This window comes from Littorina saxatilis, linkage group LG1 (genome assembly GCF_037325665.1).
Source record: "Littorina saxatilis isolate snail1 linkage group LG1, US_GU_Lsax_2.0, whole genome shotgun sequence".
NCBI classification, from domain to species: Eukaryota; Metazoa; Mollusca; class Gastropoda; order Littorinimorpha; family Littorinidae; genus Littorina; species Littorina saxatilis.
Window position 1 is genome coordinate 102417365 of NC_090245.1, and position 27921 is coordinate 102445285.

A 27921-nucleotide genomic window follows, 5' to 3' on the forward strand; every position below is an offset into this window, starting at 1 on the left:
TGTTTTTACGGGAAGGAATATGGCCTTAAGCCTTAAGTTAAAGGCACAGTAAGCCTCCCGTAAACCATCACATATACTGTTAGGCTTTTACACACAGTACAAACACCCTTTCATTTAAACAATCACCGCTTGAGAACATCCTAGGTGCCCTCCGTAAAGAGCGAGCAATTTTCAAAGAATTTATTTTTGCGTGGTTTATCTTACCCCTGAGCCATCGTGAACCCGTGTGATCCAGTTTCCCCTTTTCACAATGTTGTCGTCAGTTTGTAATTTGCTGTGAGCTTATCTGCAATAGCACGTTATTACGCATTCTGATCATCATCGCTCCACGCTAGCGCTTAGCCATAAAATGAGCCGAACTCATTTTGACCTGAGGTCAGGATGGTTATTATGTACCTCTGACTATGCACGAAACAAACGGCTGTGGTTCACAAGAACTCTCGCGATGGCTTTTGACTGTTCAGAGGAACTGGCGATAGGCATAAACCGTCGTCTGCTACGAGAACCACGACCTTGCGTGACCCTGCTTCCGGGCTTTTGTTTTTTCCAACTTTTAAAACTTCGAATTGTACTGATCTTGTCTTGATGAAAAAAGAATTCTTTTATGATTTAAGAATGTTTGTGTAACAGGCTGTCAAATTATTATTTAGATTTTAAAAGTTAGGTCTTGCGCCAAAACGCACCACGGTCCGATTGTGTAAGGAGACAATCGGCAAAATTAATTCTTTGAAAATTGCTCGCTCTTTACGTAGGGCACCTAGGATGTTCCCGTTCTGTGAGCGTTCAAATGGAAGGGTGTTTGTACTGTGTGTAAAAGCCTGACAGTATCTGTGATGGTTTACGGGAGGCTTACTGTGCCTTTAAGGTACTTTTTCCAGCTCTTTTTCTTTATTATTTTGACCTTTAAACAGCGCGATTCATCAACCCCTAAAAGCAATCACAAGGGAAACAACTCGTGTCAGGGATGTGTCAAAGACAATAAGGGGAATAATACGCGCTAGGAAAACAGACAATAACGATAAGTAGAGGGTTTTGCATTTGTTTCTAGTTGAAGGAGTGGAAGGGAAGATCAAATCCAACATTCGTGACACGCTGCACCAGAAAAACAACAAAGAACAAAAATAACCGACAGATAAAGTTACGAAAGAAAAGCACCAACAATTCTAGCCAACACATTTTAAACGAAGAAAAACAAAACAATTCACAATAGAGAGGCTACAAAATTGGAGCACGACAGCTAATTGACACACACGACAAAGTTAAAGTTAAACTGACAAAGTCAAACTGACAAGGGAAACATCTCACGGACCGGAGGCAACCTTTTACAATATCCACACACGCAAGAAGCACACACCCAAGGGTGGTGAAAACAAAAATGAGGTCGACAAGAATAACATAAAACGAAGGACAGGAACGAATGACAACAAAATGAAAGTGGACAAGGGTGACAACTCTCTCAAAAAAGGTAATTTTAACACAGGAACTTGCAAAACTAAAAAAAACAATTACAAAAACATACCGTATCAACAGGCAGCAAACAAAGGGAGGCAACCAAACAAACAGCGACAAACACCACAGAGAGTATGGGGGGGAGGGGGGGTTGAGGGAGGAGTGGAATAAACAAAAACAAAGTAGAAATAATGAAGTGCGACAACTGTTATTATACGGAGGGAAACAAAACAAGGGCACGCAAAACGCAAGAACAAGAACAAGCCAGCAAAGGGAGGCTATCAAGCAACAACAAGAACCAGAGCGAGAAAAAAACCACCAGGGGCGCAAACCTCACAAGGGAGGCAACTAGGTGTTGATAAGGAGGTTGACAGCAGAGTCATCTGACTGTGAAAAAAGCGAGCGAAAAGAGATAAAAACGAATGAGAAGGAAAAGGCCGCGAATAATAAGGAGGTGACAGAACGAGGTGGTGGGGGTGTGGGAGAGGGTGGAGGAGGAACACAAATGACAACTAAACGCAACAGATCAAGTGTTGCAACTCGCATTACGGAGCGAAACAAAACAGTGCAAAAATAAAGGTTGACAAGGCTAAACACTGAACTAGAACACGTCAACAGAAAGGGAAGGGAGACATCCAAGCAACAACAAAACACTGAAATAGCAAACCACAAGGGGCACAACTCACAGAAGGAAGACAACCAAACAACAAAAACTCCACACACAAAAAAACCTTCAAGGAGCACAACTCACAGAAGGGAGACAATCAAGCAACAAAAACAACAAACAAACAAAAACTTCAATGGGCAGAACTCACAGAAGAGAGACAACCAAACAACAAAAACTATATATTTTAAAAAAACACTTCAAGGGGCACAACTCACAGAAGGAAGACAACCAAAATAACAAAAACACACAAAAAACACTTCAAGGGGCACAAACAACTCACAGAAGGGGGACAACCAAACAACAAAACCTCACACAAACAACACTTCAAGGGGCACAACTCACACAAGAGAGACAACCAAACAACAAAAACAACAAAAACCACTTCAAGGGGCACAACTCACACAAGAGAGACAACCAAACAACAAAAACGACAAGCAAACCACAAGGGGCACAACTCACACAAGGGAGACAACCAAACAACAAAAACTCCACACAAAAACCACTTCAAGGGGCACAACTCACAGAAGGGAGGCTACCAGCAGGTGGTGTGGGTGCTGGCAGCGACGTGACCGGGTGGTGATGCCGCTGCTGCAGTCTGCCGAGCACGAAGTCCACGACGACCACGACCCCCACTCCCCCGTTGCCACCGCCCCACGACCCGCACCGGGCTGCAAGAAAACAAGAAGAATTTCTGGAATTAGAAACACATTTAGAGATGGGGAAGTGACTTGGTGAAGTTTTAAACGAGGTTTTTATCAGAGCGTAACATCATGGTACATACTACAACGTCACGCTCATAAGATAATTAATTGCCTAGATGTCATGTGTTTTTTGTTTTGAGAAAAACGAGAAAAACGTTTTCGGTTTTTGAACTTTATTTTAGTAATAAGTTGCAAACTGCCTATCTCGAGCAGTTGACAGCGGAATAAGCGAAAGTTAAAGAGCTGGCAGCAACGTTTTCAGTCAGCACAGCTGCATAGCAACCCAAATAAGCTTTGGCACAACGAACACGTCTTCCTGTATGAAAGCAGCAGGCTCTGCTGAAAAATGCCTAATTCCCAAACGAGAACGGCAGTTTTGCTTACGTAACCGTGACAATGATTTCCGATGTAAGAAATGTTAAGTCCTTTGTACTGGAAACTTGCATTCTCCCAGTAAGATAATAGGTACTAGGTTGCAAGCCCCTGGAGCAAATTTTTGATTAGTGCTTTTGTGAACAAGAAACAATTGACAAGTGGCTCTATCCCATCTCCCCCCTTCCCCCGTCGCGATATAACCTTCGTGGTTGAAAACGACGTTAAACACCAAATAAAGAAAGAAAGAATGATTTCCGATGGTCTGAGAGTTTGTACTCTCTAACACATGACAGATACCCTTCCAGTAGCTTCCCCTTTAGTCTCACTGAGTTAGGTATTTTTCTTATGAGCGTGACGACAATCGATTTGGAGGCACGACCTCAAGCTCAAACTGATACACGGAAGCTACTGTTTCAAGACTCCCTACGCATTTTCTTTGGATCTGAGAAACAACGTGACGCAAGCGCCGTGCAACAAGACTCAAGAGAAAGACTTGTAAGTGAGAGCTATGGAGAACCAACCTTTAGGCACCTGTGAAAATAACAACCATTGACTGATTGAGATGAACAAGCGACTTGCATCCATATTTTCGTAGATCTCTTCACACAATCTGTAAATGTACTTCTAAAGAGCTCTTGTCCCCCTTTTTAAAGACCCCATTTTCCCAGATTTTGTGAGGTCTTGAAACAGAAAACCACTATATTAGCCCCCCCCCCCCCCCCCCAAAAAAAAAAAGAGTCTGTTTACTGTAACATAGGCAAAAAAATAGGGTCGGTATTTTTTTTTCTCCCAAAAACCATATTTTCAAGTTATTTTGCCAAAAAACAAAGACTTTTTTTTTTTTTTTTCCAAATGCCAAAAAAAAATCTAGGGTCGCGCCAAAAAATAGGGTCGGTCGGGATACCGTAAACAGACTATTTTTTGGGTTTGGCCTTATGCGGCCCATACCATTACAGTTGCAAACTTACAATCACCACGACGAACGTCACATAATGGGGGGTAACTGTGGGGAGGGACAGCGGGAAGATCAAAATAAAACAAAGAAAAAATAAAGAGACTCTGACCGGTGAAAACTATTGAGGAAACGTTGCTCTTGAAATGGGATAAATATTTCATCCTTGGTTAATTCTGTCGACATCAGAGACATTGTTAATTTTATGTTCAGTTCTGGTTTAATCCTTTCTTCTCCCCCTCCCTGTCTTTCTCCTTTTCTTCGTCCTTGTCATCAACATCATCAACTACAGATCCAAACCTGAAGCCAAACATCTCACAAGAACCGCTAACCACCTTCATCTTTCATATGTACCTACCATTCTTTCGTCCCACCTCCACCCTCCCCCTCTTCCTCCTGCTAGCTTTTTCCTGTTCTTTTTGGTTTGCTTCAACTATGCTGTTGACCTAGATAGTTCCATAGTTTATAAGTAATGTTTGTCCGACATCATATTTTTGTTAATTTGTAACTACGTAGGGCGCGTAATATAAGCGTTCGCTTGAGTTCGTGTCCCTATTGTTTACCGTTGTATTGTTGTACCATGTTTGATTTAATAAAACATTGTTTAAACCAAGATCCGTGAAAATCGCTTACTTTGTTTGCTTCCCCACTTTGTCTTCCACAATCTTTCCTCTCGGCGAAAAAAACAACCCTATGACTGGTGAAAAATAGTAAGAAAACGTTCCTCTCGAAAGGGAAAACTTATTTCATCGTTGGCTAATTCTGTCGACACCAGAGACTTTTTTTTTTTTTTTGGTCGACACCAGAGACATTTTTAATTTTATCTTCAGTTCTGGTTTAATCCTCTCTCCTCCTTGTATTTCTCTTTTTCTTCGTCTGTCATCAACATCATCAAATACTGATCCAAACCTGAAGCCATCTCTTTTCTCACAAGAACCGTGAACAGTGCGTTTGCTTTTTAACTTTCGCTTCAATTCCACAATCTTTCCTCTCAGCTTTAAAATAACTAAATGAACGGATCCGGAAGGAGAACTGATGATCTTCTTCCAATAAATCACGCACTCCAAACCCATGCATCCAATCTTCCAACCCTGAAAAGCTAATCAACTCTGGCGAAGAAAGCATTAGCACGAGACTTCTCTTAATCTTATTTCATTCGTGCCTTTAATTACCGATCGTAAAGACGGAATTCATCAAATCTTGGAGTATTCAAACCGACATTCTGATTGACAAATGAAGGCATTTAGTCGAGAAGGTCGCATATTAGGGTAGCCTAGCGCAGCGGCCTGACATCCTTCCCTGGAGTGTCTGTAACATCGACAAGTCTGGCGGCGGAACGAAGTTCAGGGGTAGGTGTTGCAGTGAGTGCTGGGACGGGGCGGTGTGAGAGCATACTGGGAGAAGGAACAAGCGTCGGGACACGCAAGATAAGAGAGGAGGAAAAAAAGAAGAAGAAAATAAACCGGAGAAGATTAAAAAATAGAAAGAAAAAAAAAGGAAAAGAGAAGGTCGCTTTAACCTTCGCCGGCACTCGTGGGTCCGTGCGGACCCAGAAGGGTGTTTGATTGCAAATATCTCTTAAACGAGTTGGAATTTTTTAATGAGCTTTTAGAAATGCCTCAGACACCCAACAAGCTATCATCTCCTAAAAGCTCATTAAATTTCAGTGATAATTAATTAATTAATTAATGGTCAAATTTAGACTACACACGGAAGCATTCGTGGGGACGTGCGGACCCATACTTTTCAAAGAAGGAAAAGCGTGTATACCCTTCCGAGGCACTCGTGGGGCCGTGCAGACCCATACTTCTCAAAGAAGGAAAAGCGTGTATACCCTTCCGAGGCACTCGTGGGTCCGTGCAGACCCATACTTCTCAAAGAAGGAAAATTGTGCTAACCCTTCCGTGGCACTCGTAGGGCCATGCAGACCCATAATATTTTAATTGTTCCAAATACCATGTATAATTAATTAATTATCACTTAAATTTAATGAGCTTTTAGGAGATGATAGCTTTTTAGGTGTCTGAGGCATTTCTAAAAGCTCAATAAAGAATTCCAACTCGTTTAGGAGATATTTGCAATCAAACACACTTCTGGGTCCGCACGGACCCACGAGTGCGTCCGTGTGTAGTCGATAACGAGTGCTAAACCGATCCCTCCGCGCCAATCAATCACCCTCCCCCTGCGATTCTAAATGATTCTCCAATTCCGGCGGCACGGAATACTTGTTAAACAGTTCCGTGAGTTTTAATGATAATACAACACTTCTTTTGACTGCGCTAGTCTGATTAATTTTCACGGACTCTTATCTGTTTTGTAAACATGTTAAAAGTATCCTTCATTGCAATGTTCTGAAGAATTTAAATCCCTAGATGACAAAAGGATTGGAAGTCAGTCAACATTACCCTCCCTCCACCCTCCACCACTCCCACCTCCATCTCCCAATCTCTCCCTCTGTTTGTATATCCGATTGCAGCACCGAAACTAAACGGGGGAAAATACTACTGTGCTTCAAAACAAACATCTAGCGTCATGGCATGAAACTGCTCTGATGGTGAAATATTATACCCCAAGTGAGAACAGAAATCCCAGAGTGATCCATTGCAAGCTGATCTTCAGCGGCCCAGTATCTTCAAACGAACATGCAGGCATTGACAAAAGGTTTCACAGTTCCGTAATTTATAAGCCAATCAGCAAATGTGTCCGTAGTCACCCCGCTGTTATCGGAAATAGCAGGGAGGCTCATCAGCCCACGACCGACACTCGGTTTCTATTCCCCGCTCCCGCCTACTTGGGTTGGTGCTAACAAGACAAGCTCCTCACTCTGATTAAGATAGATCATTGTCACCGTCCTCATCCATCAAGCCGATAGTAGCTCGTCAAATGGAGTGTGATCGGAAGAGCAGACCGCTTCCCTCGCCTCTCCTCGTGTCCTTGAATGTGTGATTATTTATTATTCTCTTTTATTATTCTCTTTATTTATATAGCGCCTTATCCGAAGTTCAAAGCGCTTTATGCCGTGTGAGATGGAATTTTTTACACAATATATCACGCATTCACATCGACCAGCAAACCTCAAGCCTGTTAGGCGAATGTTCACCTTTCGCGGCCTTTATTCCAAGTCACACGGGTATTTGATGGACATTTTTATCTATGCCTATACAATTTTGCCAGGAAAGACCCTTTTGTCAATCGTGGGATCTTTAACGTGCACACCCCAATATAGTGTACACGAAGGGACCTCGGTTTTTCGTCTCATCCGAAAGACTAGCACTTGAACCCACCATCTAGGTTAGGAAAGGGGGGAGAAAATAGCGGCCCGACCCAGGGTCGAACACGCAACCTCTCGATTCCGAGCGCAAGTGCGTTACCACTCGGCCACCCAGACCACAGCGGCAGTTTCACTTTCTGACCGTTCATTTCCAATTATGCCGGTGTAACGCGTTCACCTTTCCCCCGACATTCAACTTTCTGATTCGATATATACTCGAGACTAAAATGTTGCTTCCTTGTCAAATTAAAGAAGTACATTATTTATGATTATAAGGAAGAAAAGCTTGTTAGTTTCTTGCAAGTGAAGGAAGATTTCACCCAAAATTCGATTTCTTCAAAAACGTGCACCGAGTGGTTACGTCCCTTGATAGAACAGGGAAGGATGTTTAGGATGAAGTAATGGTGTAGATGTACACGCAAAGTGCTACTGCAAGATTTGTTTCTAGTGAAATATTGTTCGTTTTATGAAACCTCTTCTTTTTGGACTGTGGTACTTTTTGGGCGTTTTCAAAGTGTGTAGGATTTCATGATATAGAAAGATAAAGAAATCATGATTATCACAGCTTGAATGGGCCCTCTAACTCATGACGTAATCAATCCTCCTTGACCTTTGATTGATTCCAGCGTTCGTTACGAATATTGATGTTCTCTTGGTAATTAATTAAACTTCTCTCTCTGTCTCTGTCTCTGTCTGTCTGTCTCTCTCTCCTCTCACTCTCTTTCTGTCTCTGTCTCTCTCTCTCTGTCTCTGTCTCTGCCTCCCTCTCTCTCTCTCTGCCTCTCTCTCTCTCTCTCTCTGCCTCTCTCTTTCTCTCTCTCTCTCTCTCTCTCTCTCTCTCTCTCTCTCCTCTCATTCTCTGTCTGTCTCTCTCTTTCTCTTTTTCTCTCTCTCTTTCTCCTCTCACTCTCTTTCTCTCTGTCTCTGGTTCTCTCTCTCTTTCTTTTCTCTCCCCCCCCCTCTCTCTCTCTCTGTCTCTCTCTCTGTCTCTCTCTCTCTCTCTCTCTCTCTCTCTCTCTCTCTCTCTCTCCTCTCACTCTCTTTCTCTGTCTGTCTCTCTCTTTCTCTTTCTATCTCTCTCCTCTCACTCTCTTTCTCTGTCTGTCTCTCTCTTTCTCTTTTTCTCTCTCTCTCTTTCTCTCCTCTCACTCTCTTTCTCTCTGTCTCTGTCTCTCGTTCTCTCTCTCTCTTTCTTTTCTCTCCCCTCTCTCTCTCTCTCTCTCTTATCTCTCTCTCTCTCTCTCTCTCTCTCTCTCTCTCTCTCTCTCTCTCTCTCTCTCTCTCTCTCTCTCCTTTTTCTGTTGGCGTGGGGTACTTCGATTTTTTTTTCTTTCTATTGTTATAACGTAACTGAAATGAGTGAATGAATGAGTCATACACCATCAGAAACAATCTAACTCGCCGACAAAAAAATCGTCGCAGATTCCACGAAGGACATGTATGAGAATGAACTTTTCTATTCTGAAAAATACGAAAAATACTATGAACTGTTTAAAAACATCGGATTTTTTACATTTCAAGTCGTGACTGGGAAATACGACAACTTGACGAAAGACATGAACCACCACAAGCAATGCGTAAACCCGTTGTAACAAACAAAAACCAACAACTAAATAACAAATCAATGAAAATCAGTAAAATGAAATGAGACGACGATTGCCGCAGCAACCGTTACGCGCACCTTGTCGGTTTCTGAGAGGAAATAATTGTCTTTTTACCCCTCCCTCACTTCGAGGGCTGGATGTAAAAAAGCAGACCACTGCTTAATCTATTACCCTCGTTAAATAAAGAATTGTCATTGTCATTGTCATTGTCATTGTCTATATAGATCCTCCCCCTCCCCAACCTACCCCCCCCCCCCCCCCCCAACCCTCCTTCAGCTCCTTCCCAAACGACATGCAGTCACTGACACCAGACTGCAGTCAGGGTCACACGGACGATTAGATTGAAAGGTCACCACTGCCTTTAAAAAAGCCTATTTTGCCATGTTCACGTAAGGGCAGAGGTAAGCGCTGTCGAACAACTGTCTAGGAGATAGGAGAAAAAGGTCATTGCAAGCTCCCTGACAGGTCACTTTTATCCAAAGCTGGCGTTTTGCGGTATCAAAATGCAGGACGCTGTCACACCAAGGAACGAAGAAAGAAGAAAGGCAGGGGGAAGCTATGATAACCCGTTCGTCAAATGGATTTGGTCAGACATCGTGTGACTGGGAGAGAGAGGGAGAGAGAGAGAGAGAGAGAGAGAGAGAGAGAGAGAGAGAGAGAGAGAGAGAGAGAGAGAGAGAGAGAAAGAGAAAGAGAGAGAGAGAAAGGAGGGGGAAGCTATGCTAAGCCGTTCGTCCAATGGATTTGGTCAGCAGACATCGTGGGACTGGGACAGAGAGAGAGAGAGAGAGAGAGAGAGAGAGAGAGAGAGAGAGAGAGAGAGAGAGAGAGAGAGAGAGAGAGAGAGAGGGAGAGAGAGAGAGGAGAGAGAGAGAGAGAGAGAGAGAGAGAGAGAGAGAGAGAGAGAGAAAGGGAGGGGGAAGCTATGATAACCCGTTCGTCCAATGGATTTAGTCAGACATCGTGTGACTGGGAGAGAGAGAGAGAGAGAGAGAGAGAGAGAGAGAGAGAGAGAGAGAGAGAGAGAGAGAGAGAGAGAGAGAGAGAGAGAGAGAGGGAGGGGGAAGCTATGATAACCCGTTCGTCCAATGGATTTGGTCAGACTGGGAGAGAGAGAGAGAGAGAGAGAGAGAGAGAGAGAGAGAGAGAGAGAGAGAGAGAGAGAGAGAGAGAGAGAGAGACAGAGACAGAGAGAGAGAGAGAGAAAGATAGATAGAGAGAGAGCGAGAGAGAGAGAGAGAGAGAGAGAGAGGGGGGGGGAGAAGAGAAAGAAAGATATACAGCGCGTGGGCGCGCGCGCACACACACACACACGAAAAATACCTAAGAAGATGTAGAAACTTGCTTACTCGTCGCTTTTTTTAACACATCTGGAATGGCACCACACTCGCTTGAGCCAGCTAATGATTGTGGCAAAAGACATTGACCTCAGCACCCTCTTTTCTCTCATTTAGACAGCCACCTGATCACCATCAAGCCAATTAAGCACACGTGTGCGGCAGACCTGCACTTCGCCTAAAACACCCCAGCGTTCGAGAGCATCACAAAACAAGTCGCTTGAGGCGAAATTACTACATTTAGTCAAGCTATTGAAATCACAGAATGAAACTGAACGTACTGCATTTTTATTAACCGAGACATTACAGCTTCGTCAATCCCCGCGGCAGTTTTCCCGTGCAACACGAAGTGAAATTGACGAGGCAGAATAGCGCAATAGCGTACTGCGGTAAGCAGGAAAGCGCGCTTTTCTGTATTCTTTTTAACTTTCTGAGCTTGTTTTGAATAAAACATATTATGTTTTTGGAATCAGGAAATGATAAAGAATAAGATGAAACCATTTTTGGATCGATTTCTTGCATTTTAATCGTAGTACTAATTAACCTATTTTCGTTTATTGTGATCACATTTTAAGAGTAAACATAACATATGTACATATTTTTAGATTCAGAATTTGATGAAGAATACGATGCAATCAATTTTGAATCTGTTTGCGACAATTTCATTTTAATGACAACTTTAATGAGCAAACTCAATAATCAATTTTTAAGCCCCCACGCGGAAATGCAATACCAAAGTCCGGGCTTTGTCGAAGATTACTTCACCAAAATTTCATTCAATTTAGTTTAAAAATGAGGGCGTGACAGTGCCGCCTCAAGTTTCACTAAATGCCGGATATGACGTCATCAAAAATATTTATCGGAAAAAAGAACAAGAAGGGCAAAGCCCATACGACTCACATGCTTTACACATTTTTCCTGTCAAAATACATTGTGACCTTGACCCAAGGTCAAGGTCATCCAAGGTCATGCAACACAAAGCTGTTAATTCAAGACATAGGAAGTACAATGGTGCTTATTGGCTCTTTCTACCATGAGATATGGTCACTTTTAGTGGTTCACTACCTTATTTTGGTCACATTTCATAAGGGTCAAAGTGACCTTGACCTTGATCATATGTGACCGAATGTGTCTCATGATGAAAGCATAACATGTGCCCCACATAATTTTTAAGTTTGAAACAGTTATCTTCCATAGTTCAGGGTCAAGGTCACTTCAAAATATGTATACAATCCAACTTTGAAGAGCTCCTGTGACCTTGACCTTGAAGCAAGGTAAACCAAACTGGTATCAAAAGATGGGGCTTACTTTGCCCTATATATAATATATAGGTGAGGTATTGAATCTCAAAAACTTCAGAGAAAATGGGAAAAATATGAAAAATAGCTGTTTTTTAGGCAACATTTATGGCCCCTGCGACCTTGACCTTGAAGCAAGGTCAAGATGCTATGTATGTTTTTTGGGGCCTTGTCATCATACACCATCTTGCCAAATTTGGTACTGATAGACTGAATAGTGTCCAAGAAATATCCAACGTTAAAGTTTTCCGGACGGACGGACGGACGGACGGACGGACGGACGGACGGACGGACGGACGACTCGGGTGAGTACATAGACTCACTTTTGCTTCGCATGTGAGTCAAAAAATGGTCTGGGGATATCATACCCAGGAACTCTCATGTGAAGTTTCATGAAGATTGGTCCTGAAGTTTTCTCGGAACTGATCTACACACACACACACACACACATACACCACGACCCTCGTCTCGATTCCCCCTCTATGTTAAAACATTTAGTCAAAACTTGACTAAATGTAAAAACAGCATTTGGCCCGAAAAGAGTGAAGAGTGCTTCTTCTTCTTCTTCTTCTTCTTCTTCTTCTTCTTCTTCTTCGTTCATGGGTTGAAACTCCCACGTTCACTCATGCTTTTACACGCGTGTTTACATGCTTGATATGTTCGTGTTTCTGTAACCCACCGAACTCTGACGTGAATTACAGGATCTTTTCCGTGCGCACTTGGTCTTGTACTTGCGTGTACACATGAAGGGGGATAAGGCACTATCAGGTCTGTACACAAGTTGACCTGGGAGATCGTATCAAATCTCCACCCTTAACCCACTGACAAGACGGCCGCGGCCGGGATTTGAACTCACGAAGCTGGTCAATCATTCGACGGACTTTAACAAGAGGAGTATGTTGCTCAACGAACTGATAGAAAGACAGGTTGATCAGCTCAACAGGTGGTCGTACAGATAAGGAAAGACTTCCTTGTTTTCTTTTTCTTTTTACTCACGGAAAACCCTGGCGGACAAAAGTACAGGAGGTCACTATGACCTTGGAAGGCTACGTGCCAAGTCCTTCAACTGCCCAGACCCTTCAGCGTCCTGTTCGACCTTCCTGCATAGTGTGTAGTCATTTCTAAACTTAACGCACCTTATTCAGTTTGACCTTTCCGTACACTCTCTAGTATGGTCTGACCTTTTTGCACCTGCTTGATTGATGTGGCGGGATCTACACCTTAATTTGGACAAGAAATAGTGTACGTACCGCGGTTTGTTCTTTTAAACCCCTGTCACACTAGGGCTGCGTCCTCTACGCGGAATTGGCACGGCGTTGTACATTTCTCAGAGCGTGCGCTCTCACGGAGTGCTCACGGCGTGCTAGGAGTTGTCGCTGCGCGTCCACGGCGTGTCGATTAAGCGGAAGTGCATGTATACGACAGGGGATCGAGTGTACTCAAATGTGTCATGCTCAACAAGGCGCTTGTTTCGAATATTTGGCACACGTTTCAGTTGGAGGATGTCTTCCAAGGCGAAGGGTAATATTTAGACATAGACATAGACATAGAACACTTTATTATCTCAACGAGGAGAAGCTCAGGTGCGCCCTGTCACACGACCGTTTTAAAGCCTGCCTATGCCGACGTATGGGACATTTGAATAAGTACGCTGGCGTACGTCGAATACGTTATGGGTACGTTTTGTATACGTTAAGAGGACGCTGAAGCACGCTGGCATACGTCGTAGTACGCTGACCATACGTCGAGAATTTTTGTGCATGCACAAAACTTTGCTGCGTGCTCAGCGTACTACGACGTATGCCAGCGTGCTTCAGCGTCCTCTTAACGTATACAAAACGTACCCATAACGTATTCGACGTACGCCAGCGTACTTATTCAAATGTCCCATACGTCGGCATACGCAGGCTTTAAAACGGTCGTGTGACAGGGCTAAGGATGGTCTGACACGGTGTGTAGTATGGCTTGTATTTAGAAACACATACGTCCTCGTACCTTGGTGTCAGCCACCAATGCACAGTATAATGAGACCTAGACTCAAGAGCTCCTGGCCGGCTTTTCCGCCCTAATCGCCCAGCCAGCCGGTGTAACGATGTCATCTTGGCACCGCCGTCATATTACCCCCTCGATATATACTCGAGACTAAAATGTTTCCTGGTAAAATTAATGAAGTGATATCATTTGAGGACGAATAGCGTGTCAGTTTCTTGCATGTGAAGAAAATTGGTGGTGAAATTTAATAGATTTCACCCCAAAAGTCGATTTCTTCGAAAACGTGTCCCGAGTGGTTACGTCCCTTGAATGAGAAGGGAAACATTTTAGGATGAATCAAATTTCTAAGTTAAATAAAAAAAAAAATGGTTGGACAAATTTAGCCCCATGAATGTAAGGTACCCAAAGTCGCTCGTCAGTACTATCGGAGGGTGGTTTTTTTGTTCAGTGTGGAGTTTATACAAGATCAACGAGGCCGAGAATCGTAATATGACGGCGGGGCCAAGATGTCATCGTCACACCGGCCGATGGACAACTTCCCAAGGTTCAGAAGCTCTGAAGTGACTTTATGTGTAATGTCCATACTCTGTCAAGTGTTGGGTGAACAAAGGATATTCACGGTGTCCTTCTCGTGTACTATCTACCCGTACAAACTTCAAATGAATGGCCTTCAGCTGGCTGAAAAGGCGTTATGTAACTTGCTCCTACACAATGCGATTGGAGGATTTTGCGAAGGTGAAATATGACAGGGCTATATACCTTTTCGGTATCTGAGCAGCTCTCGCAAGACACGCTATTTGTTATGCTTTGAACATCGCGAGAACTTCGAACCTTGGCTTGTGCAGCTCGCACGAGATCGCTGTACCGCATGCTTTGCTATGCTCTGAAGTTTGCGAGAGATTACGAGAGCTTGGAATACCGATAGAGTCTATTGAAGGTTTGCTTCTTCTCGGCTTTACAATTATTCGTACAACATGTGACGACGTTGCTGTTGTTGTAGTTGTTGTTGTAGTTGTTGTTGTTCTTCTTCTTCTTGTTGCTGCTGTTGTTGTTGTTGTTGTTGTTAAAAAGTGCATATCACGCCTTGCTCTGTTGAATTCCGTGTGCACTCTTCTTCGACTGAAGAAATTGCTTGGGCTTGATCAACTTGAAACTGTAACTAACAAAACATTATCCAACAGCATTTCCGGCTTGGGTTGATCACGGTCAACTTTTGCTCTGCCTGGTGCTGCCTCTTTCTCCAGAGTTCATCAACCCATTCGCAATGGACATAGCAACAACCATGCACGTTGTTGTTTCCCTGCATCCGTCTGACTCCCACAATCTGTTACTGAGTGCTCTTCCCGTGTAAGTAACGACCGGAGCCGTTAGGGTTGACCGAGTTGTACAGCACGTTCTGCTTTCTATGATGCAATAGGATGTCATTAGTACGGCTATTGTTGGATACAAGTGGGGGTCAACAACTTTACGCTTTCCTCCTCGCGCTTAAAATAGCAAGACCAAAAAGATTGTATGCACGTGTTTGACGAAGACGATACGAATTACAAAGCACGTCGTTTCAGGCACAGAATCAGAAAAAAAGAAGACAGACGACAGTACAGAGAGAAGAACTACATATGAACGATACGCACTTTCCGACTCACAATCCAAAACAAAGGGACAGAGCTAGAGGAGCAGGGAGGCTAATTAACTTAGAATAGCACCAAAACTGTTCTGGCCTCTTTAAAGGCATAGAAAGCTGATGACTATTCATGCTAATTGCTTTACCCACAGCTGGAGACATGCTAAATTAAGTTCCCTGCAAGATATTGTGGTCTAGGACCCCTTAAATGTTGAGATATTTGAATTTTTATTTTGATCTAGATCGTCCTATTTATAGATTTGCCAACAGAGGGAACGTTGACGCAAGGGAAATAACTCCGCGTCTTTGTTGACATCCTCACTTTTTCAGAGGCTAGAACAAGCTGTAATGCATGTATATAGCTATTCTGATGAACACGTGGGGGAATTCGGGGGCTGTGATTGGATGGTCTCTTCCTATCATCAAAGCATATTGCTGCCGAAGTCGGCCATTTTACTCAATATCCAAAAGCATATTGAGTAAAATGGCATCCAAAAGCATATTGAGTAAAATGGCCGACGCATGGTTCCGGTTTACACATCTGTACCACGCGGCGATGTTTCTATCGACAACAGCATACACTGACAACTTGAAATTCTTCTCGGGAATGTTTTTCAGCTTTACAAACTTGAAATTCTTCTCGGGAATGTTTTTCAGCTTTACAAATGTCGATAGCAAATTTCCAGAAGCTGCAATCTGAAGCGACCTATCTCTGATTCTAGCAGACGATCTCTCCAATGTTTAACACAAAATCAGCAAACTCTCCTGTCACATAGAACGTCCATTGTATAGTGCAATGTTGAAATGAAGTTACCGGTCTGAAGCATTTAGTCGTTTCTTCTTGTTCTCTTATCATCTACAGATTTACCGCAGTCTTCACCACGCGAATTCCCAACAGAAGTCAGACTTTCGAACATACAATATACGTAGGCAAGCATGATACGTCATGACGTCATATGATTCCTAGCATATTGACGTAATGCTAAACATCCGGTTATCTCGAGTTTTCTCCGTAATACATGTCCGTGGGTTTTTCAATGTTCGGTTATTTCCGTGGCTTCATGCGGAAAGGGAACCGTCGTCTGCACTCAACGACATGGACCATTCTGGTACTTGTTGCTGACAAAAACATGATTTTAACACAGAATTTAATGTCAGAATAGCTATATAATCGCTATTGTGTTTTCATCGTAGCAATAGGGTCCGATATTTAGACTCGAACAAGTATAATGCGACTCGTCTTCGACTCGTCGGCATTATACTTGTCTCGTCTAAATATCGGGCCCTATTGCTACGCTGAAAACACAATAGCTGGTAATATGGTCCGCGCATTGCGACATATCGTCATTATATGGCCTTATGATGCATTTGACATCGATTGTGGGCAAACTACACATCGTAAACACGGGAGCGAGTTAGTAAGCCTTTAAGCCTTGATTGCTCACAGTTTTGTTGAATTGATTTCTTTCGGTGTGACTTGTTGAGCTAATGGTTTGGCCTTTCAGACAAAGTCCTAAACGAGTAAACGATTTGGCTCACCATTTCAGATCTGCCGAAGCCATTGCAGGAGATAAAAGATTAAGACCATCCCTCCCTGCTTTCTGTGCAAAGTTAGAAATTCTTACGAATGTATTTATTTCTTTAAGAAAAAAGAAAAAGCTACTAGCTACCACTTCCATTCTTGCAGAACGTGCTGGTTTCTATGATGTAACAGGACGTTGTATTTCTGGCCATCGTGGGATGCAGTGACCAGAAGGCAAGAGGGGGTCAACAATATTGCCGTGTTTCCTCCGTGTGCTTAAAATAGCACCAACATCCTGTGCTCTACAAACTTTTATGCTCACTACTTATTTCAGCTGATATCTTTCCATATTACTTGATGAAATAATGGCTTGACATCAAAAACACGCACGTACGGTGTTATTTCATACAACCCATTCTGAAAGTGCTTATAGAATCTAAGTTCCTATCAATGCCTCATGATATTTACAATGACGTATGCATACTGCAATCTTTTATCGGCGATGGCACACATTTCATGTATCTCGAAGTTTTCTCTGCAAAGAAAACAGCTCTTAAAGGTACTGAACTTGTCAAATCCAGGTGCACGGAGCCCCTGGGGCTTTTAGTCATACCTCAGGCAGCTATCCGTTAGAAGAACTACCAAGTTTCATTGACTTGCACCCAAAGAGTCAAGAACTGCGATTTTTTTACGAATTAATTTCGTACTCGGACCCGGCTGGTCTTGACCTATTTTTGGATCTAAATTTAGATCAGGTAGATCACCACATCATGCACAAAAAGACACGTCACTAGCAAACTATGTCAGACATCATCGTGAGTTTGTGTAAAACAAAATGGAGGCCGGAATCACTCAGTTGAATCGAACTCCGACCAAACACCACGTAATAACTAGGTTAATTTATGCACTCGCGTGAACAAGAAACTGTCGAGCTTCACAGATGTCGTCGTTGGGTAGTTTTGGGTTTGTTTTACTACCATATGAGGATTTTTGAACTGTAAATGCACTCAGCTCCAACAAAAACGCAAAACGAAGGCTGTGAGCTGCACTGTTCCTTTAAAGAATACTACATATAAGCATATAAGCTCGATCTTTAGAGTGATTTTCCCGTCTAAGTAGCGACCTTCTTGTGCAGCACGTGCTAGTTTCTGTGATTTCACAGGATGTTATGATTCTGGCAATCGTTGCGTACAGTGGCCAAAGGCCAAGTGGGGGTAAAAAAAAACCCCACCATGTTTCCTCCTTGCATTCAAAATAGCACAGAAACCGGCCTTCCGATCGCTTGCACGCTCGCGGTCTAGTTTTACCGAAGTCTTTTGGTACGTGTAACTTGATGAGATAATGGGTTCCTTCGATTTCGTCTTTTTCTCTCTCTAGGTATCAATGGTAAAAGATATATATATATAAATTCTGACTTGCCCATGGGACGAGAGACTATAAAGAGGGGCAGGAGTGAGGAAGGAGGAATATGGGAAGATAGCTGCAGAAACTAACACTATATAGCTATTCTGATGAACACGTGGGGGAATTCGGGGGCTGTGATTGGATGGGCTCTTCCGATTATCAAAGCATAATGCTACGGATGTCGGCCATTTTTCTCAATATCCAAAAGCATATTGACGAAAATGGCCGACTTTCTTATCTCGTAACTCCACACCGTAAATACCCCACTTCCCCTCTGAAGTAGGCCCTATTGATGTACAACCCATGGCACTAACATTCATGTAGTCGTTTATAACTGAGGTTGAAAAATTCGCTTCATAACGAGACAAGCGATACCATTCACCCAAACTGAAAACTTCGCTGTCGTCTGCTCGCGTTGAAGTCAGTGTGGCTCCGGCTGCGCAAAACTAATGCGCATAAGAAACGGCGTCTGCTATCAAAACCTGAGATCAACGCATCGACGCAAAAACTGTCATTTTGTAAGTTTGGAAATACAAATCAAGGTTAGAACAGCTATATAATCGCTATTGTGTTTTCAGCGTAGCAATAGGGTCCGATATTTAGACTCGAACAAGTATAATGCGACTCGTCTTCGACTCGTCGGCATTATACTTGTCTCGTCTAAATATCGGACCCTATTGCTACGCTGAAAACACAATAGCTGTTAATATTATCAGTGGCAAGTTTCTGTTTCCATTCGGAGAGGACCCGATAAATTTACACACTGCCCAATTTTTCCCATCTGAGACAGCCTAACATTCAGAAGAATAGGCAAGTCGGTGTATTTGTAGTAACGAGCTTAAAACAGATGAGATCTTTGTTTGTAAACAAACTGACGCCAATCATGCTGTTTTGCCGTAACCAGACGACAACAAATTACCATGTTCGGCAGACCGAAGCCAAACGCCTGTCAACCAACGCACAGGTCCCGAAAAAGCTGACAACCGCTCTCATATAATTATAGCAGCATGCTTGAGTGATTATACAATGTGCAGCATGCTTCAGTGATCATGAAGACGTGTGCACATAGTGCACTCTAGCTGATGAGGTCACACGGTAAGGAGGCCTGGGATTCCTGCATGGTCTCATGTCAAAACACTACATGCTGTCATCCCACCCACGGCACACTTGCCGCAATTCAACGTCAAGAAAAAGAAGAGACACAAATCATCAGAAGCGTTCAGATGCAGCTCTTGTGTATGCTTGAGTACGGCTGATTTTCCACAACGCCCTCACCCCCCCCCCCCCCCACCCCCCCTCCCAATTTTTAAAAATATTTTTTTCCATCATATATATACACGCTCCTAGATCATACAACACGCTAAAAAAAAGGCAATGTTTGTCGACGTTGATGGCCATAGAAAATACGCTTTTTTTTCGTTCTTTTTCGAGTTCGACTATTTTGTGATTGTATGAGGACCATAGATTGCCAAGAGTCAATCAATCAACCTTTATTGCCTTCTCACATTTTTGTTTTCTTCTTTTCGTTTCTTTATCTCTTGAGAGGAGGAGAGTGTTCTTGAGGAGAAAGCGATTCCATCATTAATATGAGACTCCTTAACAACTTCCGAAGTAGGGATCATTCACACTAACATGAAATGAACTGTCAAGGGCCGCTCCTTCTACGTACAAGCTAAAGTGCCGTTCACATGCCAGACTTTCAACCAACTTTTCCCCAACTTTTGTCGTTTGAAAATCGCTCCCGAGCTGACGAGGCCAAGTCGGCGAAAAGTCTGCCATGTGAACGGCTCCAACGATTTAGGTTTGATTTAGACCAGATTTAACAGCGACTCCACAACCCAGAAAATCGCCGCTTAAAACCAGGTTGAGCGTTCCCGTTGTTCACATGGGAGGCGGTTTTAATAGGACTTGGAGCCGACTAAAATCGCTTGAAAGATGGGGGAAAGTTGGGGGAAAGTCTGCCATATGAACGGCACTTTACACACTAAAGCACGTTAACATTAGCCCTCGTTTTCCATTCTCTCTGATCATGTAATGAGACGTTCTTATGACGTTATCTGATCGCAGAATCCATCAGAGGCAAAGTGGTCTGGGGCCCAAAGGTCAAAGATGTAGCGCTTTTTCTTCACCAGCAAATCGCTTGTCTGACTTGCCTAACCTTTGCCTGAGTGCCGTCGCCTCATGTTTTACACATCAACCGCTGCCATTGCAGAAATAGAGGAAGAAAAATGCTCAGTGACCACCCTGTCTCTAAAGTTACGCTCTTTTTGAGCCAACATTGTGTGTGACGGGCGCAGTGGCCTAGTGGATAAGACATCGGCCTCCTGATGGGAAGGTCGTGAGTTCAAATCCTGGCCGCGGCCGCCTGATGGAGATTTTTCCGATCTCCCAGGTCAACTTGTGTGCAGACTAGCTATTGCCTTTTATGCCCCTCCGTGTGTACACGCAAGCATAAGACCAAGTGCGCACGGACAAGATCCCCTAATCCATGTCAGAGTTCCGTGGGTTACAAAAACACGAAAATACCAAGCATGCTCCCCCGAAAGCGGCGTAAGGCTGCCTAAATACTTCTGAACAATGGGCGGATAGAGGTATAAATCATGCTGTTTCAAGAATAACATAACATGAATTCATATCGAGGTCGAGAGTTCGAATCTTCGCCGGGGCGTTTATTTTTTCCCCTTGATCTCTCTTGAAGATAAAATATGATCAGTTTTGAGAGAGCAAACCGGATGTTATCCCTGCAAAATTCAAGCGTTGACTGAAGCTCTCAAGGTCATACACGCCGTTTAGGTGGGGTTTCGGGTAGCGTTTGCTGTACAGAATTCTGTACATGATTGTATCACTATTTTTCAACCTCGTAGCCCCGGAAAGTCATAAATAGACCACAGCTTTAAGGATACAGCAAAAAGGCTCTCGATTTGAAGAAACCATAGAAACAGACACAATTAGGTACATGCAGGCATTATGCCAGTGGGCCTAATATGCAACTTCCAATCTATTTTAACCCACCAATCATTTTACCATATCTTAGGGATTTTTGACCCTTTGTGCCAAGGATACATTACCGCAGGCACCTGAGTGCTCATAACTCGAGACACCATCAAGTCGTTACCACTGTTCTGTCTTCACTGCGTCAGTTTCTTGTTAAACGCTGTTGTTATTGTTCCAAGACACAAACGCCAAACGATATGTTTGCTGCGGTTATGATTTGCCAAAAGACTTCAAGTCGTATTTATGGCTTTGTTGTTCGTCCGTAAACTCTTCAGACTCACAACTTGTGTGTCTAACGTGCATCTCATCGCCTGCCATGTGTTTTCGATTATCGTGTTCGGGGACGGTTAGGCTTACCTCAGCGCCACTGTTAGCACGTTCAGCCTGTACCAGAAACAGTCTTGTGTAACTCAGCGGGACATGAAGCGTTAGGGAGGACGTCAGCCGGCTTTACTCATTACTGACTATTTCCCTTCCCCTCCAAAGTGCTGCTGATCGAACTTTGGACCCTGTGAGTCATAGAGTCTAATTTGTGACGAAAAATTGTATTTTGACTTTAAAACGATAAGCTTCAAACTAAATCTGTCTTTTCTTATTGAAGGGACGTAACCACTCGGTGCGTTTTCGAATAAATCGAATTTTGGGGTAAAATCGATCGAATTTCATGACAAATGTGACTCTCCACCACGGAATGAGTCGCATGTCACCTCGCGCGGTTCTGCGCTAGGCTTAATAAAAGTCCGGGGGGTGTCTGGTAACAGTGTGAGGGTCACCTTAGTCACAGGCTTATAACTCGAAAAGTTTTCGCTCTTTTCTAAAACGGTTTTCACCACTGGATAGAGCATAAAAAGCTCTTTAGGAAAATGTAAAAATATGAAAATCATGCAACGGTGACATGCGACTCATTCCGTGGTGGAGGGTCACAAATATGCTTCAATTGCAAGATCTTGACATGCTTTTCTCCCTCTAGATAATTGTACCTCTTGAAATTGGCAGGGAAACATTCAGTCTGGAGTTTATTTTGGCTGACGCCCGGCTGATGTCCTCCCTAGGCTGCATGTTTCAGCGGTCCTTTTTACATTTAGTCAAGTTTTGACTAAATTGTTTAACATAGACGGGGAATCGAGACGAGGGTCATAGTGTGTGTGTGTGTGTGTGTGTGTGTGTGTGTGTGTGTGTGTGTGTGTGTGTGTGTGTGTATGTGTGTGTGTGTGTGTGTGTGTGTGTGTGTGTGTGTGGGTGTGTGTATAAAGTGATTCCGAGAAAACTACTCGACCAATCTTCATCAAACTTCACATGATAGTTCCTGTGTATGATATCCCCAGACAGTTTTTTTTCTCATTTTTTCGATAGATTTCTTTGATGACGTTATATCCGGGTTTTTGTGAAAGTTGAGGCGGCACTGTCACACCCTCATTTTTCAACCAAATTGATTGAAATTTGGTAAAGCAATCTATGACAAAGTCCGGACAATGGGATTGCATTTCAGCTCGAAATCTTAAAAAATTAGTTATTAATTTGGTCATTAAAGTTGTCTTTAAAATCACATTTTTAGTAACAGATTACACAATGACTGCATTGTATTCCTGATCTTCTCCTGAATTCAAAAATATATAGATATGTCATGTTTACTCTAACAATGTGCTCAGAATGACAGAAAATAGGTTCCGTAAGTACGCGGAGACGAACGTGACACGTCTCGGTCTTTGGGTACTGTTAGCCGAGACTATCTTCATGTAGTCTTGGCGATGACTGGTTTGTGGTGTTGATCTTTTAGTTTGATACCGACTGACTGAATGTTTTTATATCGCTTCACGCGACTTTTTTTCAAATGCTGCACAGCCCTTACCGTGTAAACGATTCGGCTCACGATCTTAGATCTGGTCAGGCTTTTACATGGCATGAGGCCATCAAACCACCTGGACACATACAACAAATCAGCGTCCTGGCTACTTCCTGTGCAAAGTTGGAATTTTCTTTATGAATTAATTCCTTAAAACCAATGAGTGAGCAAACTATTTTCATGTTTGTTTGTTTGTTTGCTTAACGCCCAGCCGACCACGAAGGGCCATATCAGGGCGGTGCTGCTTTGACATATAACGTGCGCCACACACAAGACAGAAGTCGCAGCACAGGCTTCATGTCTCACCCAGTCACATTATTCTGACACCGGACCAACCAGTCCTAGCACTAACCCCATAATGCCAGACACCAGGCGGAGCAGCCACTAGATTGCCAATTTTAAAGTCTTAGGTATGACCCGGCCGGGGTTCGAACCCACGACCTCCCGATCACGGGGCGGACGCCTTACCACTGGCCAACCGTGCCGGTAACTATTTTCATGACAAGAACTGTACCTTTATAATAATAATAACAACTGGACATTTGTAAGTGCCTAACCTATGGCTCTAGGCCCTTTACAAAGGAACACAGAATAGAACAATTAAATTTACAACCTACATAAAACAATTAACCATACGGACAAAAATCACCACAAGAGCTTTAAAGCAGCTCTAGCTGTTCAATCATCTTTCTGTAGATGTTACATGAATAAAGCTTCAAGATATTTGCAGTTAGCGTTTTGCTTAATAGATGAGCATGGTTATGTGATTATTTGCAGCTGGCATTGTTTTTCATTGTATGATGTAAACAAAAAAAAATGTAAGCTAACTTTGCTGGCTGAGAACTTAATTTCCTTATATTTCAGCGTGTGCAATGAAGGAGCAGTTTCTACCTGGCTTTAATTGTCTCTTATGACTTGGAGTTCTAAGTGAGTAACACATACACACAATAAAGAGGTTTACATAAGTGTTTTGAAAAAACCCAAATGCTAATCTGCATGAAACTAGTGCAGAAACAGCAACGAAAGACACTCAACACCACAAAAACAAAAGGGTAACTAAACCGTACGTCGGTTAAGTTTGTTGTTGCCTCGGCTTACCTATGATAAAAAAAAGCAGAAATGTGTACAACAACCACTTAGAACAAATACCCTCTTCACAAAACAAACTTGAGGAAGAAAAAGAGATGCGTATGCAAGTTTGTCAAGAGATGACACAAATATAAAATAACTGAACGTGAACATGATGGAAGACTAAGGTAGGAGCTGGAAAAACTAATTAAGTTGATGCACTACAAAACAAAATGTTGACGATCACTTTTGGCAGCAGACCCATCGGCGAAATTTTAAACGCTCAAAAAACGGTGCACTCAAGTGTACCAGATTACGAAACCGGTGCAGCAAAAGTGAGAGAGAAAAACAGGCAGTAGAGACTTTTTAGAAAAGAAACTTGCCATTGAAATAACATTTTCAAAAGTAATCAATCTTCTGAGGATACTGACATTGACGGAAGCACGATAGGAAAAGGCACCATAAAAACAATGCTGCAAAGTTTTCTAGCACCTCCCTCACCCCTTCCCACACAGCCATAAGTTCCGTTCCAAACGGATTACTCATAAATGAGTGTGGATGAGAATAATCAAAATACAAAAGGTGAAGATGGACTGAAACACGGATAGCCAGAAGCAAATTTCGATAAAAAGAAGGAAAAACATTGGTGACGCGTATAAATTGTTTCTTACTCGTATAATCCAAAACAATCATCTTTTCCTGTCAGCGGTTCTTTACTCTTCAAGTCTCAAATCAACGATTGTGTGAAAGTGTCCCGCACTTTCCGGTCGAATCCAACAATTCAAACTTCAAGAAGAGAGAGAGAGAGAGAGAGACAGAGAGAGAGAGAGAGAGAGAGAGAGAGAGAGAGAGAGAGAGAGAGAGAGAGACAGAGAGAGAGAGAGACAGACAGAGAGAGAGAGAGAGAGACAGAGAGAGAGACAGAGAGAGAGACAGAGACAGAGACAGAGACAGAGAGACAGAGAGACAGAGAGAGAGAGAGAGACAGATAGAGAGAGAGACAGAGAGAGAGAAAGAGAGAGAGAGGATCGGAACAATTAAGTATTTCAAGCTGCATACAAAAATGAGAAGTATCGATTACAAAACAAGTCGCGTAAGGCGAAAATACAACATTTAGTCAAGCTGTCGAACTCACAGAATGAAACTGAACGCAATGCAATTTTTCAGCAAGACCGTATACTCGTAGCATCGTCAGTCCACCGCTCGTGGCAAAGGCAGTGAAATTGACAAGAAGAGCGGGGTAGTAGTTGCGCTGAGAAGGATAGCACGCTTTTCTGTACCTCTCTTCGTTTGAACTTTCTGAGCGTGTTTTTAATCCAAACATATCATATCTATATGTTTTTGGAATCAGGAACCGTCACAAACTCCCACAGCTGGCCAAAGCATTACAGATGGTCAGACAAACCAGAAGAGTTGTCCTCCAGTGGATACTAGCACACTGTGGGATACCAGGAAATGAAAGGGCAGATGAGCTGGCGAAAGAAGAAGCCGTGGAAGACCAACCTGAAAACAGTGTCAGCTTTAGTGAGCAGAAGACAATCATCAAGGCATTGATGAGGCCAAGGACAAACAGAGATGACTACCACACAATGTCCAGAGAGCAGCAAGTCAACCTCATCAGGCTGCGTACTGGCCACAACAGGCTCAATGCTCACATGAACCGAAAGTTCAAGCTGGCGCCATCACCAACCTGTGCCTGCGGTCAAGAAGACCAAACAGCGGAACACATCTTACAGCGATGTCCCTTACTAGATGAGGAACGAAAAGAAGTGTGGCCGTCACCAACTCCCTTGCAGACCAAACTATACGGCAGTCGACAGGAGTTGGAGAAAACGACAACATTTATCACCAGTGCTGGACTGATTGTGTAACCTCTGCGAACGCCAAGAAGAAGAAGAAGGAACCGACAAGGAATAAGATGAAAGTGTTTTTAAATTGATTTCAAAATTTTTATTTTGATCATAATTTTTATATTTTTAATTTTCAGAGCTTGTTTTTAATCCAAATATAACATGTTTATATGTTTTTGGAATAAAAAAAAATGATGAAGAATAAGATGAACGTAAATTTGGATCGTTTTATAAAAGATTTTTTTTTTTTTACAATTTTCAGATTTGTAATGACCAAAGTCATTAATTAATTTTTAAGCCACCAAGCTGAAATGCAATACCGAAGTCCGGCCTTCGTCGAAGATTGCTTGGCCAAAATTTCAATCAATTTGATTGAAAAATGAGGGTGTGACAGTGCCGCCTCAACTTTTACAAAAAGCCGGATATGACGTCATCAAAGGTATTTATCGAAAAAAAGAAAAAACGTCCGGGGATATCATTCCCAGGAACTCTCATGTCAAATTTCATAAAGATCGGTCCAGTAGTTTGGTCTGAATCGCTCTACACACACACACGCACAGACACACATACACACTTGACTAAATGTAACAAGTCGCGTAAGGCGAAAATACAATATTTAGTCAAGTAGCTGTCGAACTCACAGAATGAAACTGAACGCAATGCCATTTTTCAGCAAGACCGTATACTCGTAGCATCGTCAGTCCACCGTTCATGGCAAAGGCAGTGAAATTGACAAGAAGAGCGGGGTAGTAGTTGCGCTAAGAAGGATAGCACGCTTTTCTGTACCTCTCTTTGTTTTAACTTTCTGAGCGTGTTTTTAATCCAAACATATCATATCTATATGTTTTTGGAATTAGGAACCGACAAGGAATAAGATGAAAGTGTTTTTAAATTGATTTGGACAATTTAATTTTGATAATAATTTTTATATATTTAATTTTCAGAGCTTGTTTTTAATCCGAATATAACATATTTATATGTGTTTGGAATCAGCAAATGATGGAGAATAAGATAAACGTAAATTTGGATCGTTTTATAAATTTTTATTTTTTTTTACAATTTTCAGATTTTTAATGACCAAAGTCATTAAATAATTTTTAAGCCACCAAGCTGAAATGCAATACCGAAGTCCGGGCTTCGTCGAAGATTAATTGACCAAAATTTCAACCAATTTGGTTGAAAAATGAGGGCGTGACAGTGCCGCCTCAACTTTCACGAAAAGCCGGATATGACGTCATCAAAGACATTTATCAAAAAAATGAAAAAAACGTTCCGGGATTTCATACCCAGGAACTCTCATGTCAAATTTCATAAAGATCGGTCCAGTAGTTTAGTCTGAATCGCTCTACACACACACACACACACACACACAGACACACAGACACACAGACACACGCACATACACCACGACTCTCGTTTCGATTCCCCCTCTATGTTAAAACATTTAGTCAAAACTTGACTAAATGTAAAAAGGAGACACGTGTGCCCCTTGCCCTGCTAATCTCCCCCTCTCTCCCTTTCTGTATGTCCTTCTCGTCTCTCCTTTATCAACAATTGTATGGGCCCATTTCCCCTCCTCTTGTTCAAAAGATAAGTTTCAGAACTCATTAAAAGATTCTCTCTCTCTCTCTCTCTCTCTCTCTCTCTCTCTCTCTCTCTCTCTCTCTCTCTCTCTCTCTCTCTCTCTCTCTCTCTCTCTCTCTCTCTCTCTCTCTCTCTCTCTCTCTGTATCTCTCTCTCTCTCTATCATGAACGCGTTTAAAATACGCAGTGAGTGGGTACAGTGAATATGAGATATTGCACGATCTTGTTTTATGTGTATGCTATTTCTGTTGTTTTTGTCGATTGCTTAAAAAAATTGTAATAATGTTTTGTTTTTTGAAAACGTTAATGTGATGCTATAGTCAGGTCGTCATTTCCCGATTTTGACCTTAACCCCTCAAAAAATACCTCGGAGAATGTTTTGACTGTTT

At 42.6% G+C, this 27921-nt stretch overlaps 1 protein-coding gene and 1 long non-coding RNA gene across 2 annotated transcripts in view; one reads left to right on the top strand and one right to left on the bottom strand.

The window, feature by feature from the left end:
- LOC138948425 (uncharacterized) overlaps window positions 1–3440 on the top strand; it is a 54619-nt gene extending 51179 nt beyond the window's left edge. The window contains exon 2 of the long non-coding RNA XR_011449991.1: window positions 3290–3440. This is a non-coding gene — a long non-coding RNA (uncharacterized lncRNA). The remainder of the gene's footprint in view (window positions 1–3289) is intronic.
- The window catches only part of LOC138948234 (A disintegrin and metalloproteinase with thrombospondin motifs 9-like), a 169975-nt gene that overhangs the window by 42651 nt on the left and 99403 nt on the right, over window positions 1–27921 (bottom strand). The window contains exon 3 of the mRNA XM_070319754.1: window positions 2639–2784. Coding sequence (XP_070175855.1) covers window positions 2639–2784 — 146 coding nt within the window. The remainder of the gene's footprint in view (window positions 1–2638; window positions 2785–27921) is intronic.